This window comes from Chanodichthys erythropterus, chromosome 12, assembly GCF_024489055.1.
Source record: "Chanodichthys erythropterus isolate Z2021 chromosome 12, ASM2448905v1, whole genome shotgun sequence".
NCBI lineage: Eukaryota > Metazoa > Chordata > Actinopteri > Cypriniformes > Xenocyprididae > Chanodichthys > Chanodichthys erythropterus.
The window spans coordinates 38563484-38585821 of record NC_090232.1 but is presented as its reverse complement, the minus strand read 5'-3'; the positions used below and the strand labels follow the sequence as shown (position 1 = coordinate 38585821).

At 36.8% G+C, this 22338-nt stretch overlaps 1 protein-coding gene across 1 annotated transcript; it reads left to right on the top strand.

Annotated features, from left to right (window-relative positions):
- The first annotated feature begins 72 nt into the window (after positions 1–72).
- Positions 73–21915, top strand: pknox1.2 (pbx/knotted 1 homeobox 1.2). The gene is made up of 10 exons (XM_067402593.1): positions 73–517; positions 5283–5422; positions 5510–5681; positions 8553–8723; positions 8802–8916; positions 10537–10634; positions 10820–10948; positions 12285–12361; positions 12444–12607; positions 19904–21915. Exons 1-10 carry the CDS (start codon positions 467–469, stop codon positions 20101–20103), a joined length of 1317 nt encoding a protein of 438 aa, XP_067258694.1. The 5' UTR covers positions 73–466; the 3' UTR covers positions 20104–21915.
- Positions 21916–22338: the final 423 nt, after the last annotated feature.

The window sequence follows — 22338 nt, the reverse complement described above, 5'->3', positions numbered from 1 at the left end:
ATAAAAACATGTAAAATTTGTTGAAATTAAACAGGTATTTTTAACGCCTTTTGTTATTATCATTTAAACATTTGAAAACAAAATACTAATTATTCAGTTATTTAAGGCTGACAGTAAAACTTGCGTTATTTGTCTAAAAAAATAGGCCAGATATCCACTTTAATAAGGATAATATAGCTTTGAATACTTGGCCTGGCCTATGTTTACATGTACATCTGTCAGTAAAACAGTAAATGGCCCTTATGCTATAAAAGTTTTATAAAATACAATTATGTGTTATACACCTACAGATAATCAATGCTTATATCAGCATATTGTTCATTTTCCACTATAGAGTAAAGAGTGGCAGGTTTTAATGCTGTTTGGTAGTTCTTCCACGTAAATGTTTGTCTTTGTTGTGTCAGTTTAGTGGTGCTACTGATCAGCTTTATAGAATGCCCAAGCATTGTCCCCGGCAACAGTAACTATGATGACATCCCCATCGGTGTCCATGGAGGATTACCAAGAGGCTGAACAGGTTTGTGTTGCTAAAGAGCGAGTAGCTTTTGACACAGCCACTGGAATACTATTTTTGTTTTGTGTGTGTTTAATCAAACTTTTAAAGGGATAGTTCACCCAAAAATGAAAATTATCCCATAATCTACTCACCCTCAAGCCATCCCAGGTGTATACGACTTACACAGCCGAATACATTAAATAATATATTAAATAATATCCTGGCTCTGCCAAGCTTCGAAATGGCATTGAATAGTGCCTGAATTTTTGAAGCCCCAAAAAGCACATCCATCCATCCATCCATCATAAAAGTAACCCATAGGACTCCAGTGGGTTTATAAATGACTTCTGAAGTGAAGCAATGATTTATTTTTTATTATTTTTATTTTTTTAGAAAAATATCCTTTATAACTTTATAAACTATAATCATTGGCTTCCGGCAACAGCCGTACATGCTTTCATGAAAGAGTTGTGTGTATATGTATATGTTTTTGTGCAAGGTGTCTATTCTCACCTACGCTTACGCTACTCCTACGTCATACGTCGGGTCAGAGGTCACCCTTTCACTGGAACTCGACTCTTTCATTAACAAATGTATGGCCATTGCTGGAAGTCAGTGATTATAGTTTATAAAGTTTTAAATATGGATATTAAAAAAAACTACAAAAAAACATGCTTTGCTTCAGAAGGCATTTCAGTCAGGACCACTTAAAGGTGCCATTGAACGTTTTTTTACAAGATGTAATATAAGTCTAAGGTGTCCCCTGAATGTGTCTGAAGTTTCAGCTCAAAATACCCCATAGACTTTTTTAAATTAATTTTTTTAACTGCCTATTTTGGGGCATCATTAACTATGCACCGATTCAGGGCTGCTGGCCCTTTAAATGCTCACGCTCCCAGCCCACGGAGCTCGCGCTTGCCTTAAACAGCATAAACAAAGTTCACACAGCTAATATACAGTGATGGAAATAACGGCGTTATAAATAAACGGCGTTACTAAGTTTTCAGTAACGAGTAATCAAACAAATTACTTTTTCTCCCGTTACAACGCCATTACACTTACTGGCAAAAAAAAATGCAGCGTTACTATAATTGAGCTCACTGAAGCGGTTTTCATCCGAGTAAGCTCTCTCTCAGTCATAGGACCTGCAAAGTTTTTTCTCTGGTGTGTGCTGCGGTTAGCCATACACAAATATAATTTTAAAGTGATAATAATAAACAATGCTCTGTGTGTGTGTCTGTGAGCATGCGAGCTAGGCCTATATGTGAAATAAGTTTTTCTAGTCGACTTGTAGTTATTAATTTAAGCCGTTAGTTGACTAATCACATTTATATTAATTTAATTTCTTAAATACTGGAGCGAATAAACCATAATAATGAGCGTTTATGTAATATAGGCTATATAGAACTTAAGCGAACGCATAAAGCTTGCCATAAAAACACGGCAAAAGTAATAATTATGAATGTGACCAAAACAGCAAGGAGATTTTAATTGTTTATTAATAAAGTAATGTTTTCTGAATCAGTGTCGGCTGCAAAGATGAAGTTGACTTTGCTGACTCTCATCATCTGCTCATTGTGGGCGCGCCTTGAGAGAGACTGCACATTTCTTTTGGTTTAGTCTACATAATCAGAGTAGCCTATTTCTTTTCGTTTTTAGATATTTCAAGCTTTCTATAGATGTATTTCTCATGTCTGCGAGGCAAGCAGCTACGCTGAGTTTCGGTTCATTTAGCCTATAAGATGTGCTCCAGTTCACGCGCCAGTGATCGCGCCTGCGCCTGCCAAGATTATATTGTCTGCTAAATTTGCTTCTTATTTATTAAATCCAGGCAATTGGTTGATGAAACATTAATTAAAATTAAGATACAATTTTTACAAAACGAAATTCACTTTAAACAGAACTTAATGAAAGTGTTCAAAATCATGTCTGACCCACTCCATGTCACCCGATATATTGCGCATCTTATGATGCATCTTACTGCTGTTCACTTTTCATAATCAAGTAAATTAATTTAAAACATAACATAGGACTATTTAAACATAAATATTAAACTACATTTTCTTTAATGGCTACCAACACGTATTAGAGTACAGAGAAATTTCATAAGCAAGAGCGGATCATGTCACGAGTCGGATCAAGAATAATTTATTCTTAGACTTAAATTTAATATTGGGGGCATTCAAGTTATTTGACTTTTTTTTTTTTTAAAGTAACGCAATAGTTACTTTCCCTGGTAATTAGTTACTTTTAAAATGATGTAACTCAGTTACTAACTCCATTACTATTTGTGAGAAGTAATTAGTAACTATAACTAATTACTTTTTTAAAGTAACGTGCCCAACACTGCTAGTATAACCCTCAAAACGGATCTTTACAAAGTGTTCGTCATGCAGCATGTCTAATCGCGTAAGTACAGTGTTTATTTGGATGTTTACATTTGATTCTGAATGAATTTGAGGCTATATGCTCTGTGGCTAACGGCTAATGCTACACTGTTGGAGAGATTTATAAAGAATGAAGTTGTGTTTATGAATTATACAGACTGCAAGTGTTTAAAAATGAAAATAGCGACGGCTCTTGTCTCTGTGAATACAGTAAGAAACGATGGTAACTTTAACCACATTTAACAGTACATTAGCAACATGCTAATGAAACATTTAGAAAGACAGTTTACAAATATCACTAAAAATATATTGTAATCATGGATCATGTCAGTTATTATTGCTCCATCTGCCATTTTTCGCTGTTGTCCTTGCTTGCTTACCTAGTCTGATGATTCAGCTGTGCACAGATCCAGACGTGTAATCCCTTTCATAATTTTAGGAACATGGGCTGGCATATGCAAATATTGGGGGTGTAAATATTAATGATCCCGACTGTTACGTAACAGTCGGTGTTATGTTGAGATTCGCCTGTTCTTCTGAGGTCTTTTAAACAAATGAGATTTATATAAGAAGGAGGAAGCAATGGGGTTTGAAACTCACTGTATGTCATTTCCATGTACTGAACTCTTGTTATTTAACTATGCCGAGGAAAATTAAATTTTTAATTCTAGGGCACCTTTAAGTCAAAAATTACAAGAGACAAACTTTAGTAAATTTTTTATTGGCGGTATGGCCAATAAAATATACAATATACAATTTGGCGGTATGGCTCTGTTCTAAATTCAGCTTCATGAAAGCCATGACCGGGAACAGCAGCAGCTTCTGGGGACAACCTCCCATTTTTTTTTACCTGGGAGAGCAGCACAAAATCCCCCTATTGAGAACAGAGCATGCATCAATGACAACAGAATGACACTGATTAAGTTAAACACAAGTTTAAGGAGGAGCTGGGGAGGAAGTGGGTTGCAAGCAGCGTGCAGTGGAAGCAGCCAAGCAAGCAGAGAGACGGAAGCTGCGTTTAAGTAATGCGCCTTATTTTAGAGTTGCCAATGGAGTCCATAGAAATCAGATCAGCTGATATGGTTGGGGTTGGATTTTGTGAATCAGCTGATAGCGGAGCTTGACTACGAGGCCTGCCTGAACTAATGCAGAATGCTTGATTTATAAACCCACTGGAGTCCTATGGATTACTTTTATGATGGATGGATGCGCTTTTTTGAGCTTCAAAAACTCGGGCACTATTCAATGCCGTTACAAAGCTGGGAAGAGCCAGTATATTATTTAATATATCTCTGATTGTGTTCGGCTAAAAGAAGAACATCATATACACCTAGGATGGCTTGAGGCTGAATAAATTATATGATCATTTTCATTTTTGGCTGAGCTATCCCTTTAAATAAAGTGATAAACATCTTTTTATTGCAATAAAAAAAATAAAAGTTTTGTAAACATGCAAGTCTAACATCTCACACACTGTGATTGATTTCTTGTGAATTCTGGGAAATCTGACCTCTGCGGTATCGGATGGAGCGATAGAGAGACTCGAGACTAACCCGAGATTTTCCAGCAGTCGTGAAATATTTTTAACATCTCCCCCTTTTCAATCAACACTATTGTTGCTCTCCATCACATGCACTCAATCATGTGGGCCTGTCCAACTATAAAGTTCAAAGAAAAAACTGTACAAATGAGAAAAGAAGCCAACACTCTGTATAATATATTATCGTTTTTAATGTATGAATAGATTCTTGCATTATAATTATCCAAGAAATCAATGTTATTTTAGTATCATTGAGATACTTTTAGATTTAGTTTTTATATATATTCCATTTTCATTTTAGTAATTTTGTTGTTTAATTTGTTGCCTTGACAATTAGTTGCAATAAAATTAGTTAAGTTTTTTTTTATATATTTTTCTTTATTTTAGTTAACGTTTGTTGTATTTCAAGTAACGGAAATGTTTTTTGTTTCAGTTTTAGTTAAATATAATAACCCTGATCTGGATATTTTGCATGTTGAGTCAAACAGTCACTCAAGGTACTTCTGTATTTCCTCTGTTTTTCAGATAAATAGTCTGAAACTAATGTGTAAAACCATTCTGTAAAATCTGTGAAACCTTTCTAAATCTGACAGACAAAGATAGAGTAGTCTGAGATTTGAGAGAGAAGCGCCTTTGTTAAAATTGAGTTTTTATTACATGATTCGAAACCCCATGTCGACCCTTAGGGTCTCGTCAACTCTGGGCTCTGCGCTGTGACAGAGAGGCTGTGTTTCTCAGAGCAGCCCACACACGGACGTTACCGCCCGCAGACATGCCAGCTGACATTGCTAACTTCCACATACCTCACACATCTTCATTCTCTGCCCCCTCCCACCCCCTGCTCCTCTGTCTTATGCAGATGCAAGTGGGAGAACAGACAGCGGGACAAGTGGAGGAGAGGTTGGAGGAAGAGGAGGAGGAGAGAGAGGAAGAGGAGAGCAGCTCGGCACCGTCTGAGCCACAGTCTCCTATGGAGGTCTACAAGACGGCCATTTACAGGTAACTTCCTCTTTTCCTTGTTTTTAAAATTGTGTTTGTGTTCAAAAGAACATTTGATGTGTGAACGATGTGTTTGTTGACTGTCAGACACCCCTTGTTCCCCCTGTTGGCGCTGCTCTTTGAGAAATGCGAGCAATCCACTCAGAGCTCGGAGTGCGTGACCTCGGCCAGTTTCGATGTGGATATCGAGAACTTTGTGCGAAACCAGGAGAAAGAAGGCAAGGCGTTCTTCAGTGAGGACCCCGATTTGGACAATCTGGTAAGAAGCACCTTGCCATAAGACTGTAGTACTGATCAATTATTTAACCAGGTTTTTAAAATATTTACACTACCGTTCAAAAGTTTGGGGTCAGTAAGATGTTTTTAAATGTTTTTGAAAGAAGTCTCTGCAGCTCCAAGGCTGCATTTATTTGATCACAAATACAGTAAAATCATTAATACTGTGAAATATTATTTCAGTTTAATATAACTGTTTTCTATTTGAATATATTTTAAAATGTCATTTATTCCTGTGATGGCAAAGCTGAATTTTGAGCATCATTACTCCAGTCTTCAGTGTCACGTGATCCTTTAGAAATGATATGATGATTTGATGCTCAAGAAACATTTCTTCTTATTATTAATATCAGTGTTGAAAACATTTTATTATCAATGCTTCGGTAGCAGTCGATTGGATATTAAAAGGATTAGTTCACTTCAGAATTAAAATGTCCTGATAATTTACTCACCCCCATGTCATCCAAGATGTTTATGTCTTTCTTTCTTGCGTCGAAAAGAAATTAAGGTTTTTAAAGAAAACATTCCAGGATTTTTCTCCATATAGTTGACTTCAACAGGGTTTAAGAGATTGAAGGTTTCAATGCAAACTGAATGCCCATCAAAGGGCTCTACACGATCCCAGATGAGGAATAAGGTTCCTATCTAGCGAAATGATTGATAATTTTCAAAAAAAAAAAAAAAAAAATATATATATATATATATATATATATATATATATATATATATATATATATATATATATATATATATATACTTTTTAACCCCAAATGCTCATCTTACTACTACTAGCTCTGCGATACGCCACGCATTATGTAATCACGTTGGAAAGGTCACACGTGATGTAGGTGGAAGTACCCATTCACTAGGACTGGGTAAAAAAATATTGATTTCTCGATTTTAATCGATTTTCATTTTTATGAACCAATATCGATTCCTAAATCCAAGAATCGATTAGTCTAGTCTGTTTTTAGTTGATGAATGAGCAGAATATGTAGCGCCTCCCATCCAATAAATCGCAATAATCTTTGTGCTTTGTTACTTTTGATATGAAGCAAAGTCTCAGATTTCAAATGACGTCCATCTTATTATGAGATTCAAAAAATAAATACCGTTTTGGCGCTGTTTAATGTGACTTGACAGATCGCTTTAGCGCCTCAGTTAAAGAGAAGCGGCAGCACGAGCGCATGTGAACATCCTCTCCGCTTTAATACCAGTTACAGCACGAAATAAACACGACTAAACTTCTGAAGGTATGTTAAAATATACAGTACATCTTACCGAAATCCCTATCATGTCTCGTGTAACAGCTCAATCAGTGTTTCAACCTCGAAAAGACGTCAATAAAACAGCTTGTAAACAATAATGTAGCATTTACCTCAGAAAAACATATTCAGTGACCAACTCATTAGTCAGCTAGAAAAGTGTACTCTAGAAAGCAACATTCTGATAAATATAGCTATGCACCGTTACATATTCATTATAATTTTTAATGTTTGAATAAATTATGACATGACAATAAGTTATGACAGCCGCAATTTAAATGTTTATCTTTCAAAAAAAAAAAACGAATTTGAGTAGAAATATGATTATGTAATTCTAAACTTTATTTATAATAAAAACATCATTGAGTGTAATTTGAGTGTTTGTATATAAATAAGTTAATTTAACCTTCAGTATTATTATAGTAGTGCCAACTGACTCTCATGTGTAGTTGAGAGATTTTTTTTCCTCTAGAAAATTTGCCATGTACTGTAACTGAAATACTACTTCTAAAATAATCGATATTGAATTGAATCGGAATCTAATCGAATCGTATCGAAAGCATGTGAATAGTAATTGAATCAAATCGTGAAAATTGTGTCAATACCCAGCCCTATGATCCAGTGTTTACAAAGCGAACATGCAAAGACTAAGTCAAACGCCCTTTACAAAAAAAATGTAAAACAACGATGTCGGATGGTTTTGAAGTTGGAAGAGAGTTTTCGCCCTACCGCGGTACTTCGGCCTATGTCACGCGTGTCCTTTCCAACGTGATTACATAATGCGTGGCGCATCGCAGAGCTAGTGTAAGATGAGCATTTGTGGTTAAAAAGTATATACATTTTTATTTTCTTTAGAAAATCGTTTCGCTAGATAGGAACTTTATTCCTCATCTGGGATTGTGTAGAGCCCTTTGAAGCTGCACTGAAACTGCAATTTGGACCTTCAAACTGTTGGTAACCACTAAAGTCCACTATATGGAGAAAAATCCTGGAATGTTTTCCTCAAAAAACCTTAATTTCTCTTCGGCTGAAGAAAAAAAAGATATAAACATCTTGGATGACATGGGAGTGAGTAAATTAGAAATTTTAATTCAGGAGTGAACTAATCCTTTAAGCATACATTTTTTACATATTGATTACCTTCGTCATCAACTAACACCCACTTTAAGTTAACCTTTAAAAACAATGATAATTTAATAAAACTGCTAAATCTCAAAATGAATTTCCATCTTTCATGCTGTACGTTATAATGGTGTTATGTCCAAATTCACCTGTAGCATTTAAAAGGACAGGCTTTAGTTTTTAGTGCTTTATTTTTAATTTATTTTGACAAAATGGTATAGAATTTAAATTTCTACCATAACATTCAAATAATTACCGGTTTAATGAAAACATTGTTATAAATATTTGTGCTAATTTAATACTTTTTACACACTCGTTTGAGTCCATCTGGATCTACATGATTGGTGAGGAAATAAAAAGTTAGTGATTTTGAGTTTGGTTTTAACACATAAGGATGTCGTACAGCGTATGTTTCTGATGGTGTCTGAACACTTGTTGAATGTACGGTACGCTCTCACTGGGCTCAGATGGTGAAGGCTATTCAGGTGTTACGGATTCACCTGCTGGAGCTGGAGAAGGTTAATGACCTGTGTAAAGATTTCTGCAGCCGCTACATCGCCTGTCTCAAGACCAAGATGAACAGTGAGACTCTGCTCAGCGGGGAGCCAGGAAGTCCCTACTCCCCAACACAGACACAGGTACATTCAGAGACACTGTAGAAATCTGTCTCCATCTTCACTCAGAAAATAACCCTCGTGCACGTGTTCTCCTCGCAGCCGCCCAGCTCGTTCTCCGGAGCCATGAGTTCACAAGGTATTGTAGTACCAGCGTCGGCTTTACAACAGGGCAACGTTACTGTCACAACTGTAAACCCCACACAGGTGGTAACAGGTTTGTTGATTGTTTTACTCTGTTTCTTAGTCTGTGTTCGTCCTCTGTTTCACACTTGTCATCCTAAGTTTTTTACGCACTGCATATCCCATATCATTATGGAAGTAAAATGGGTTGCAAACAGTGTTTCATGTTCAATCCAATGATAAATACAGTACAACTAAAAGCTTAAATGTAATGGAAAAGTTGCCACTCTCCTGTATTGGGGTAGAGAACGTAATATAGTGCGATGGCAATTTTCAGCAGTCATAGAGTGCAAAAGTGCCCGTCCCCTTTTTCAGCAGTGTTGGTTCCGGTCCGGAAGTATTTTTTCCATTGATTTCTCCCATAAGGATTTAAAAAAAGTCTTCGTTAAAGCATTATAAGCCATGAAAAGTTTGAATCAAAAAGGCATTTAAAAATCAGACAAAAATACAAAGCTACAAGACTGTGTACTTAACAGTAGGGAGGGAAAGAACTACAATCCCATGAAGCATTGCGAACAGTTTATAATGTTGGAGAAATATAAAATTAAAAATATAAAAAAGGTTTATTGTAAAATATGATTACATGTAAACATACGGATCGATCGTCTCCTCTTCTGCACTTTTTACTGGTTGCAAACAGTGTTGGATTACTGCAATGCCCCCTTCTGGATTGGAGTGTGGATTGCCTGTGACCGGCTTTAATTGTCCTGTAACTGCATGAAGCAAACTGTAATGTCCATACTGTTCGGGACAAATACATGTACCTTTATGCCCCTAAAAATATATATGTATGTGTGTGTGTGTGTGTGTGTGTGTGTGTGTGTATATATATATATATATATATATATATATATATATATATATATATATATATATATATATATATATATATATATATATAATAATGTATGTATATGTGTATACACACACACATTATTTTATTTAAGTACATATTTAAGTATTTTGAGAGGCTGACTCAATTACATCATTCGTAGTGCTTCATGGTAGTGGACGGGGCTCAAGAGACTTTTTGGCACATTTAGCTTGTTTTGACTCTCTGATTGGTGGAATTGTCTCTACAGCATCATGGGTAATGTAGTTTTCCACCACAAATTCCACTGTTAAATGATTATTTTAAAATGAAGTTGAAATAATGCTGGCTGATGGCTTCAACAGAAGCAAATACCATCAATTAACTACCTCGTACCTCACCGTAGGTCTGTTTTTAAAGGTTTCAAAATAAAATCAATTTCCTTATGGAGAAAATGAATGGAGTTTTTACTTCTGGAACCTGACTGTTGCAATCTGTTACTCCAGTCTTCAGTGTCACATGACCCTTCAGAAATCATTCTGATATGCTGACTTGGTGCTCGAGACATTTCTTAGTATTATTAATGTTGAAAATAGTTCAATTTCCAGAATTTGCTGATTAATTATTTTTGTGAAAACTGTGATACTGCCATTTTAACAATGTAAGTCTTTACTACCACTTTTGATCAATTTAATATGTCCTTGCTAAATAAAATAATTCAGAAAACAAAAAAAACTTACTAAGCCTAAACCTTTGAATTCTAGTGTATATTAAACACATTTATTCTTCATTCTCACATTTCATGGTATATTGACTTTGTGAGCTTGTGTTTGTTTTGCCCAGGTGGTACAGTATATCAGCCCGTTACAGTTGTTACTCCACAGGGGCAGGTGGTCACACAGACTCTGTCACCTGGAACAATACGCATCCAGAACTCACAGGTGAGAGATAATCACCAAACACACTCATGTCATGCAGTTATATTCCAGTATTCAGAGTTTCTCTGATCGGCTCTAGATGTGCTGATCCAACTATTTTGCAGCTCAGCTTCATTATCTATTACAGTATGAATGGCATTAGCGCACACACACACATACTCCTGACGGCCGCATTTGTTTGCCCACAGCTTCAGTTACAGCTGAACCAGGATCTGAGCTTTTTCAGTCAGGAGGACAGCTCGTCTAAGGCCAAGCGAGGCATCCTGCCCAAACACGCCACCAACGTCATGCGTTCTTGGCTCTTCCAGCACATCGGTGTAAGTCATATTCTTCTGTCCTTCACTGTTTTATTGTCCTATTCAGCGAAAGAGTGTTCGATCACAGATGATTTTTCACTATTCACACAAAGTCATCAAATCCTCTATTTTTTTAACCCCTGCAGTATGAAAGGATTAGTTCACCCAAAAATGAAAATGATGTCATTAATGACTCACCCTCATGTCGTTCCAAACCCGTAAGACCTCCGTTCATCTTCAAAACACAGTTTAAGATATTTTAGATTTAGTCCGAGAGCTTTCTGTCCCTCCATTGAAAGTCTATGTACGGTATACGGTCCATGTCCAGAAAGGTAATAAAAACATCATCAAAGTAGTCCGTGTGACATCAGTGGGTTAGTTAGAATTTTTTGAAGCATCGAAAAAATATTTTGGTCCAAAAACAACAAAAACTACGACTTAATTCAGCATTGTATTCTCATCCGGGTCTGTTGTCAGTCCGCGTTCACGACTCCGCAGTGATGCTGCTGACAACAGAAAAATATGTTGGGATAACCTGTTCGCTGTTAATGATGTTCCAAAGCCTGCAGGCACTATGACGTGATTGGTTACAAGGTAGTTTGTGATGTCACAGACACCAGCAATTTCAAACCGCATGTTTGAGACTGTCTGTTGAGACTGTCCGCATGTTTTTCATTTGAGTTTTAAGGAGAAAATACTCAGCACAGCAGTGGTGTTGACTGATGAATTTGCACATGGTTTGTCTTAAAGCATATTAAAAACATCACATAGACATATAAACAACATTAAAAACTTAATTTTCACCATAGGGGGTCTTTAAACTAAAACATTGTGATTCTCAATTTATCCAGAATCGTGCAGCTCTAAACACTATAAAATGACCTATTTTTTATGTGAAATCTTTATTTCATTTATTAATATAGCTGAAACCAAATTTTGTAGTGCTGTTCACTGAATCTGCTTATATATAATGAAAACTTCAGCTCTTAAGCTCAGAAAACATGTTCTTACAGCTTGAATTCGTGTTGATTTTGTCCATAAGAACTGCAGTGAGCCCTTTTTTTACATGTATAGATGAATTAAGTGTGGATGACTGGCTTGTGAAGCAGACACACACGTACATTCACACTCTCACAAATGTCAGCTGCTCATATGACTGAGCTTCTGGAGACGATGCACTGATCGCTGAAGATCCTGGCGGGCAGCTTTTCTGTCAGGCGTCTGTTTATACGGGTGGCCCACAGAGAGACATTGTTCAAATGAAGTGGAGAAAGAGAAAGTTAACATATAGTGCAAAAATACAGACACTATCCAATAGAAGGAAGGTGTAAGACCATCTTATTTTTGTCCCTCCCAGCACCCCTATCCTACAGAAGATGAGAAGAAACAGATTGCCCTGCAGACCAACCTCACACTTCTGCAGGTTAACAACTGGTGAGTTATCACACTTGATACATACTGTATTTAGGCTCAGTGTAGTCATCTAGGTTGCCTCTGATTGGCTCTATGTCTCCAGGTTTATTAATGCTCGGCGACGGATCCTTCAGCCCATGCTGGACGCCAGCTCCTCAGACACACCCAAGAGTAAAAAGAAGACTCCCCAGACGCGTCCCCTACAACGCTTCTGGCCCAACTCCCTCGCCTCCTCTGTGACCCAGCAACAGGTCACCATGGAAGACGGTACGACATCATAGATTAAAAATAATCCATATGAATTGAGAGGTTTAGTCCAAATTTTTGGAAGAGACTTGATTGCTTTATATGATGAACAGATTGAATGTAGGTTCTTGCGTTACGCAGCACGTTTGAGCTGCGGCAAGAACCAATGAGGTTCGTTCTCGTGTTACACGGCACATTTGAGCTTCCACAAGAACCAATGAGGTTTGTCTCGTGTTACGCAGTAGTGATGTGCGGGTCGTCTCATAACCCATACAATATGAGGGCCGTAGCAACGTAACCTGCGTGATGTCTCCAAACCTTTGCCGTCACGAAAGCGGCGCGCCAAGCGGCTACCCACCGCTTAAATAAAACAAAAGTTCAGTGGTTATGTAGTGTAGGCTGTAAACTGTTGTCCTACAAATCTGAAAGGGATATATAAAACGCTTAATGTGAAAGAGCTTACCGTGGCTTAATTTACTAAGGCAGTGTTATTAACAAACCAAACTTAGTAAATACTATACAAATAAAGCATACTATATAGAATGATTGTTTTGTGCAGAATTTGATCTTTGATCTCTGACTTATAGTAGGCTACATTAAACGACATTAAAGGTGTTTTTTTACAAGATGTAATATTACATTTTTATTATAATTAGAAATGCGCCGATTCATGCTGCGGCCCTTTTAAATCGCGCACTCTCCGCCCCCTCCCGAGCTCTGGACTCTATCACTGCATAAACAAAGTTTACACAGCTAATATAACCCTCAAAATGGATCTTTACAAAGTGTTCGTCATGCAGCATGTCTAATCGTGTAAGTATTGTATTTATTTGGATGTTTACATTTGATTCTGAATGAATTTGAGGCTGTGCTCTGTGGCTAAAGCTAACATTACACGCTGTTGGAGAGATTTATGAAGAATGAAGTTCTGTTTATGAATTATACAGACTGCAAGTGTTTAAAAATTAAAATAGCGACGGCTCTTGTCTCAGTGAATACAGTAAGAAACTATGGTAACTTTAACCACATTTAACAGTACATTATCAACATGCTACATTGAAACATTTAGAAAGACAATTTACAAATATCACAAAAAATATCATGATATCATGGATCATGTCAGATATAGGGATGCTCACATTGACCGTTTAACCGTTAACTGAAAGTAAGAATTTTAACCGATTAATACTATCAGTTAAACTTTTTTTTTTTTTTTTTTTGCTGCATGGTTAAAGAAAAATATGCTATATATACATATATGCTTATTTGTTATTTCACACGTGCCAGACATATTTAGCTAAACAACAAGCAAAATGAAGCGAGCGAAAAGAAGTACTGACCATTTCGATAGAAAGGGTCAGGCGCGCTGTTGGCACGGGGGACAGGGGGGTCAGGATGACCCCCGCAGTTTTGAAAAGACAGAAATCGACCCCCGCACTTTTGATAAGGGCTGCTTCAATCAGTCACAATATATCATCTTTTAGCTTAGGATATTTTCTTTCAAATGAGACCATTTTCACGTTTTCTGTGAGCTTTTGTTCATAATAATCAACTGTTTTGTCGCAGATGTGAAGAAGAGGAACTGCGCTCTCGAACAGAGAAACACGCGATCTCCAAACAATCGATCAAAGCGTGCTAACGTTTTAGGACAGGTCGATGGTATATAAATCGTGGCCGGACGTTAGCGTTTGTCAATCAAGCAAAACCGTCCTTTCAGAAACCGAGAAATTTTACACTTTAAGGTAAGAGGCTAATCTCTCAGATTGACGTGCGAGCTGGCTTGACTGAAGTTTTCGTGAGGATTTGTAGTTTATGGACTGTTTTGAGTTCGGTAATTACATCTAGAAAGTTAAAAGAATTGATGGCATCTATAAAAGATATCTAAAAGCGAAACGAAAATTATTGCCTCGACCGGCGACACAGTTGGGAGGAGCACGAGAGGAGACCTGCGCGTTTAATTGGTATGTGTATAGCTACTGTAATACTGCATTTACAAAACTTATCAGCGGCATGCACTTTGATCACGAAAATGAAAGTGCCTTTTGCGGTCGCATCGCGGTGCCCCCGCGTTCCCATTTCTCTCGATGTGAACCGTGAGCTCCAGTCGATTACAATTTAGGGCCATGGTATACTTCATTTCCCGCATTCCGCTCAGTCTCGTGCGCGAGCCTTTCAAAGAAACTCCTTTGCCCATGAGCGCGGAAAGACGCGTTCGGTATGCATACGTGCACCGTCCGTGGTCATAACAATAACAATCCTTGAGGTAGGCCTGCTATTTTTATTTGACGGAAAAAATGTCTAAAATACCGGTTGTTCAAAGCTTCAATGGATTCACCGTGTTTTTGTTTTGTCATCTTAATTTGTTAAACGTTTAAGTGAAAAATATTTAGTGTAGGCCTATTTATTTTATGCCTTTTATTTAAATTATTTTTTTTCTGTTGTCAGAAACGCTGCAGGTGCGTGACAATTTGATAATGTGAATCCAGGTTCTGTTGTTTATCTGTTCTATGCTGCTGTTTGCATGTTAAAATAAACCCGTGGAACACACAGACACTCGTCAATTGTATTTTTTATTTAATGTCATAGCCTATATATGTCATATTATCATCATATAGGCTATACAATATTATAATCTTATCGGTTAACGGTTAATAATCGGATAACGAGCGTCGGTTGTCGGTCGAGAAATTTAACCGAAATGAGCATCCCTAGTCAGTTATTATTGCTACATCTGCCATTTTCACTATTGTTCTTGCTTGCTTACCTAGTCTGATGATTCAGCTGTGCACAGATCCAGACGTTAATGCTGGCTGCCCTTGTCTAATGCCTCGATCATGAGCTGGCATATGCAAATATTGGGGGCGTACATATTAATGATCCTGACTGTTACGTAACAGTCGGTGTTATGTTGAGATTCACCTGTTCTTCGGAGGTCTTTTAAACAAATGAGATTTATATAAGAAGGAGGAAACAATGGAGTTTGAGACTCACTGTATGTCATTTCCATGTACTGAACTCTTGTTATTTAACTATGCCAAGATAAATTCAATTTTCCATTCAATGGCACCTTTAAGCTTTTTCTTTATAGCGGTTTTATATGGGAGGAAAACACAACATGAAATTAAGCGAATTGTGTTCATATTCTGGGCTCAACTGCTTTTCTGTAGTATACTTTATTAGTATGATGTTTAGTAGGCTAGTATGAAGTTTGGTCTGTTTATATCACTTAGCACATTAAAGGGATAGTTCACCCAAAAATGTAAATTTGACTTTGTTTCTTCAGTAGAACACAAATGATGATTTTTAACTCCAACCGTAGCCGTCTGTCAGTCAAATAATGCGAGTGGATGGGAACTTCTACTATAAGAGTAAACATAGACAAGTCCAAATTAAACCCTGCGGCTCGTGACGACACATTGATGTCCTAAGACACGAAACGACACGAAGACACGAAACGATGTCTCGCTCTCATTGAAGTATAAGCCCGAGACATCACTGCCGTTGTCAGAGTGCGATCAGACCTATGGAAGTAAATTAATGCCAAATGTTTTTGAAATAAAAAGCTTGTTGAATTGCTCTAACTGAAAAAAAAATATGCATTACATTAGCTGTACTTGCATTTACATGCACTGTATTTTTAAGGCTTGCATTTTTATGGGATGAAATTCAACACAGTCGTATATTTAAGCTGTGAATATTTCAATTAAAAATATTTCACACACATTTTCATTATCAAAAATTAAATAATTCATATTCACATTTCAAATTTCACTTCCAAGATATTTATTCTGTTTAAAAATACAACCTATAAAATTCGACTAGCAATTTTCAGTCCATTTTATTTCACTTTACAAATTCGCTTCCACAAATTCAGTGGCTCAAATTCGGAGGAAATTCAACATTTCACATCCGGGAACTGCAGGAAGAGCAGTAGAGTGCCGATGCATCATCTCTATCTGCTGTTAGTCTTCTTCACCAGCAGGTGCCGCTAGCGGCTGTTTAGGAAGACCAAAGCAACGCTAGTAAGTCATTCATTCATAAAAACGGATTTACAGAATTAGAGCAAGCGGTAAGTGAATGTGTGATGATTATCAGGGCCAGTATAAATGCAGAAAAGCTGATAAAGACACAAAAGCTGCATTTATGTTTAATTCAGTGTCTTTACGCTTACTTTCCCTGTGTAGCTACAGTTTTCTCTACAGTGAACAAGATAACGTTATTGCCCGATGCTGGTGTATAGATCAAACGTTAAATCTGAGATAGACATATATTTCTCTCTGTTGATAAGTTTCCTTAACTTTGTATCGCAGCGCTGTGTTGTAATACTAGGGCTTCCCTCATCCGTCATAGCTGCCATCAGGACATATAAACTCTTAACACAGCTTAATGGACTCGTACAGTGATATAAAAGACCAAACTCGCACCTCATTTGTGATGTAGGTTAGACTATATAGGCTCCAAGAAAGCAGATACTGGCATAAAGTTGATTTGACGCTGAACGTTTGATTATGATATTCGCAAATTTAGGGACCGTCTCTAAAGTTACGACATTCTGTATTCACGTTTCTACCTTCTACCAAACTCTTGTAGACACACATGCACATATACATATTCAAACACACCCCACTCAAAGTACATGCATATTATATACTATTTCTATTTTTTAACACGTTCATCACACAATTCATTCTACTTCATTTTCATTTTTCCTGCTCATATATTATCCTGCTTATACAAATTTTAAATTAAATTTAGAAATAAAATTAACTAAGTAGAACTAATTGTGTGATGAATGTGTAAAAAAGAAAAAGTATATGTGCATGTACTTTGAGTTGAGTGTGTTTGAATATGTGTGTGTGTGTGTGTGTGTGTGTGTGTGAGAGAGAGAGAGAGAGAGAGAGAAGGGTGCATCACTCTTCGACCTGGCACCTATAGATGAACACTTCACAGGTAGTTTTGGTGATTGTAAATCATTCTCATCAAATGCTATTGAGCTTTAAATTATGGCATTTTTTTGTATGATCCAATACAGTAGTGAAATACATAGCAATCTTTACATATTACTTGACAGTTTATTTGGAAACACTTTACAGTAAGGTTCATAATGTATTAACTAATGTGAACTATCCATGAGCAACACATTTGTTGTTGTATTTGTTAATCTTTGTTAACGTTAATAAAAATACAGCAGTTCATTGTTCATGTTACTTCACTGTGCATTAACTAAAGTTTACAAATACAACTCTTGATTTTAATAATGTATTAGTAAATGCTGGAATTAACTTTAACAAAGATTAGTAAGTGCTGTAGAAGTGCAGTTCATTGTTCGTTCATATCAACTATTTAATATAAAGTGTTACCTTTTATTTTAATAAACATCAAAAATCTAAAAGGTTTGCATTATACCTGACACCTAGATGAACAATTTACAGTTGGTTTTGTGACTAAGTCATTCTCTTTAAATGCTATTGAAGGTAGAAACGTGAATATATAATGTTGTAACTTTAGAGACAGTCCCTAAATTTGCGAATATCATCAAACGTTCAGCGTCAAATCAACTTAATGCCAGTATCTGCTTTCTTGGAGCCTATATAGTCTAACCTACATCACAAATGAGGTGCGAGTTTGGTCTTTTATATCACTGTACGAGTCCATTAAGCTGTGTTAAGAGTTTATATGTCCTGATGGCAGCTATGACGGATGAGGGAAGCCCTAGTATTACAACACAGCGCTGCGATATAAAGTTAAGGAAACTAAACAACAGAGAGAAATATATGTCTATCTCAGATTTAACGTTTGATCTGTACACCAGCATCGGGCAATAACGTTATCTTGTTCACTGGAGAGAAAGCTGTAGCTACACTGGGAAAGTAAGCGTAAATACACTGAATTAAACATAAATGCAGCTTTTGTGTCTTTATCAGCTTTTCTGCATTTATACTGGCCCTGATAATCATCACACATTCACTTACCGCTTGCTCCATTTCTGTAAATCTGTTTTTATGAATGAATGATGACTTACTAGCCGTGATCTCGTCTTAAACAGCCGCTAGCGGCACCTGCTGGTGAAGAAGACTAACAGCAGATAGAGATGATGCATCGGCACTCTACTGCTCTTCCTGCAGTTCCCGGATGTGAAATGTTGAATTTTCTGCCGAATTTGAGCCACTGAATTTGTGGAAGCGAATTTGTAAAGCGAAATAAAATGGACTGAAAATTGCTAGTTGAATTTTATAGGTTGTATTTTTAAACATGAATGAATATTTTGGAAGTGAAATCTAAAAGGTGAATATGAATTATTGAATTTTTAATAATGAAAATGTGTGTGAAATATTTTTAATTGAAATATTCACAGCCTAAATATACGACCATGTTGAATTTCAGCCCATAAAAATGCAAGCCTTAAAAATACAGTGCATCTAAATGCAAGTACAGCTAATGTAATGCATATTTTTTTCAAATAGTGCAATTCAACAAGCTTTTTATTTCAAAAACATTTGGCATTATTTTACTTCCATACAGACCTCACTAGTCGAATGCTGAACACTGTTGGACATAGTGGTGTATTAGAGTTAAAAAATGATATAAATACAGTTCGGTTTCTCGCACAAACCGATCGTTTCGTGTCTTAGGACATCAATGTGTCGTCACGAGCCGCAGGGATTAATTTGGACTTGTCTAAGCAAGTTTTATTTACTCTTATAGTAGAAGTTCCCATCCACTAGCATTATTTGACAGACGGCAACGGTTGGAGTTAAAAATCATCATTTGTGTTCTACTGAAGAAACAAAGTCACCTACATCTTGGATGCCCTGGGGGTAAGCAGATAAACATCAAATTTTCATTTTTGGGTGAACTATCCCTTTAAGCCACGTTTTTCACGTTTTTCGTTTTAGAATGTCCCAACTGAAATAAAAAAAATTGTTTAGCCTATTAGATGAATACAAACGCTGCTTTGTAAATCTTTAACATTATCTTGTTATTACTGATTTATGGTTCATATTCATAATCGTATGTTGTTGCCAGTTTAAAGGGTGATGTTTCCAAGCACTTTCAGGCTGAAATAAAGGCTGTTTTAATTTACATTACAATGCCTAGTATGTCTATTAAATGGTCACTGGTGCGGTGCGGGTTGTAAAAATAGATACAGTGGTGCGGGGCGGGCTGGGGCTTTTTCATAAAAGCGGGACCCGCAGGTTGGAAAAAAAGCCGACCCGCGCATTACTATTACGCAGCATGTTTGAGCTTCCACAAGAACAAATAAGGTTTGTTATGTGAATGTGGTATATATGTGAATTATACGGTTGTCATACTCAGGTACCATGGTAACAGTCGGTGTGGGTGAGGACGGACTACAGACGCTTTCATCAGACGGCGCTACGCTGGCCATGCAGCAGGTCATGATGGGAGGTCACAGCGAGGATGATGACGACGAAGATGACGAAGAGGACGAGGAAAATGATCCTTCTCACTCCGACATGACCAGGCTGGGCCTGGAGACCAGCGACTCGCTGTAGTAGGACTGAACCACACACACACTCACAGTAATGTATATTGTATAGAGAGAGACGTTTAAGGAGCATCAGAGCACTAAGTAAGAGACATTCACACATACACCTCGGCTGACGTGTTGAAGGTCACAGCACACATCCTCAAGCTGTAAAACAGCTTGTTTGGAGTACAGAGAAAGGGCTTAAAGCCACACACACCGAAAAAACCCCACACACCTACACACACAGGTCAAAAGCCAAGACACAAGCACAAGTCTCTCTCACGGCGGAACACACAAATCATTTCCGACGCAGTTAGCCGAGTGCACTTTTTGTATGATACTGTAAACTTAAAGAAAGTGTTCAAAGCACATTTTGAAAGAGCTAAAAGGAAGGAAATAAAAAATAGTGATGCTGGATGATTCAGTTGTACTTATCCTCATGGTCTCGGATACTACAACAATGAGATTTCGTCTCTTGCATGCCTGTGTTTGCTTTAATCAGGCACCAGGAAAAAGAAGGAGCTATTTTTATAGTACACTGTCACAAAAGATCGGTGCCAATCTGTTTGTTTTTCCCATTTTTTTGTTTTGTTTTGCTTTGGTTTGCTATGTTTTGTAAGGAGTATTTATGTATGAAAAAGACAAAAAAAAAACACTTTTAATGTGCGGGAGGTTTGTGGGAACTACTTAGTACATAGTACAAAGAATGACTTATACTGTACGCTGAAGGCATAAACTCTGAAGCCTTACGTTTTTACATTTCTAATGCCGCAATGTGAGACGGTCTCCGATGTCACTTCCTGTGCAATCGACATGGAAACCGTGTCCAAAAATGATATTTTGCGAGGTTGTGGTTATTGTTTGCGACATACAATGCCTGTAATTGTTGTATGAGAAGGAAATGTTATTGCTTTTTTATGATTATATTAACAGAAGTTGAACAGAGAAGGACGCCAACAAGACTTTGTATTTATGTATATTTTTCAGCAAAGGGACTCATCCTTGATGTTAAACCCCTTCAGCTCAAACATTTATGACTGATTTCTTTTTTTATTCTGTGTTAACATGGACAATTCCTAGAGTTTTCGCAGGAAAACATGTTTTTCACCATAACTAAGTGGATAAAACAAATGTTTTCAATATTTAAGGATTGATTGCATGTGTTTTCATTTATTATTGTAAAGAAACATACAATATTATTTTTAGAAACATACTGTATGCTCACAAATAGAAATACAAATCTATCAGTGTAAACCCCATGAGATTGGTGCAGCTGAGCTGTTAGTAAAATGTTCATGGCATATTTCAATACAATAGAAGCTGATATAACATTTGGATTATGGATATGTTTGTCCCAGGTTCTTCCTTTTAAAGCTGTCACTTAATTGAAATCATGCATATATCCTGTTTTATAGTTGTTTCACATATTCAATATGTGCTTTAGGCTGTCAGTACTGAGCGGCTTTTCATTTCCAGCAGTAGTCTTGTGATGCCATCGGTCAGATGACTAACCCAAAAGGAGAAAGTCAACTCCGTTAGCTTAGCATGGGGAGGTTTAAATGCTGCACTTTGGGCGTTGAGCATTTTTCTCTTTTCTCTTTCACTCAAACACACACAGATTTGCCTTTCAGACTCTTCATTTTGTAATAAAGAACACTGTACCTGAAGGACACTTTGTTGCGTGTGATTTCATTTGTGTGTGCATCCTGTAGTATGACATCAGAGGTCATGAGCTGCATTCATGTCAGGGCCGAGAGAGTATTTTTAGTGTAACCTTCACTGAGTCTGGTGTGTAAACACATAAATCATTTGACTTGGGGTGAAATTGTGTAGTTCGTGGAAAGTGGGGAAAAAATGGTGTTTGTTTATTATTATTTTGATGCATTTTTCATATGGATTTGTTACTCTGGTTTATACGGAAGAGGATTAGGGCCAAGCAATAATAAAAAAATAAAACCATCGATATTAAAGTTGTTAAGTTTCGAGAAAAAAGTCGAGATAAAATGTTGAGAATAAACTCATTAAATGATGAGAATAAATTCATTAAATTACGAGAAAAAAAGTCGTTAAATTATGAGAAAAAATTCATAATTTAACGAATTTGTTCTCGTTATTTAACGACTTTTTTCTCATAATTTAACGAATTTGTTCTTGGAATTTAATTACTTTATTCTCAACATTTTATCTCGACTTTTTTCTCGAAATTTAACGAGATTTTCTCGAAATTGAACGACTTTAATCTCGAGATGGTTTTATTTTT

Bases quoted from the DNA above. Each gene is read 5' to 3' on its own strand.
- pknox1.2 (XM_067402593.1), top strand. From the start codon at position 467: ATGATGACATCCCCATCGGTGTCCATGGAGGATTACCAAGAGGCTGAA. The intron at 5,682-8,552 runs GTAAGAAGCACC...CACTGGGCTCAG, and splicing joins ACCCCGATTTGGACAATCTG to ATGGTGAAGGCTATTCAGGT. The intron at 8,724-8,801 runs GTACATTCAGAG...TTCTCCTCGCAG, and splicing joins ACTCCCCAACACAGACACAG to CCGCCCAGCTCGTTCTCCGG.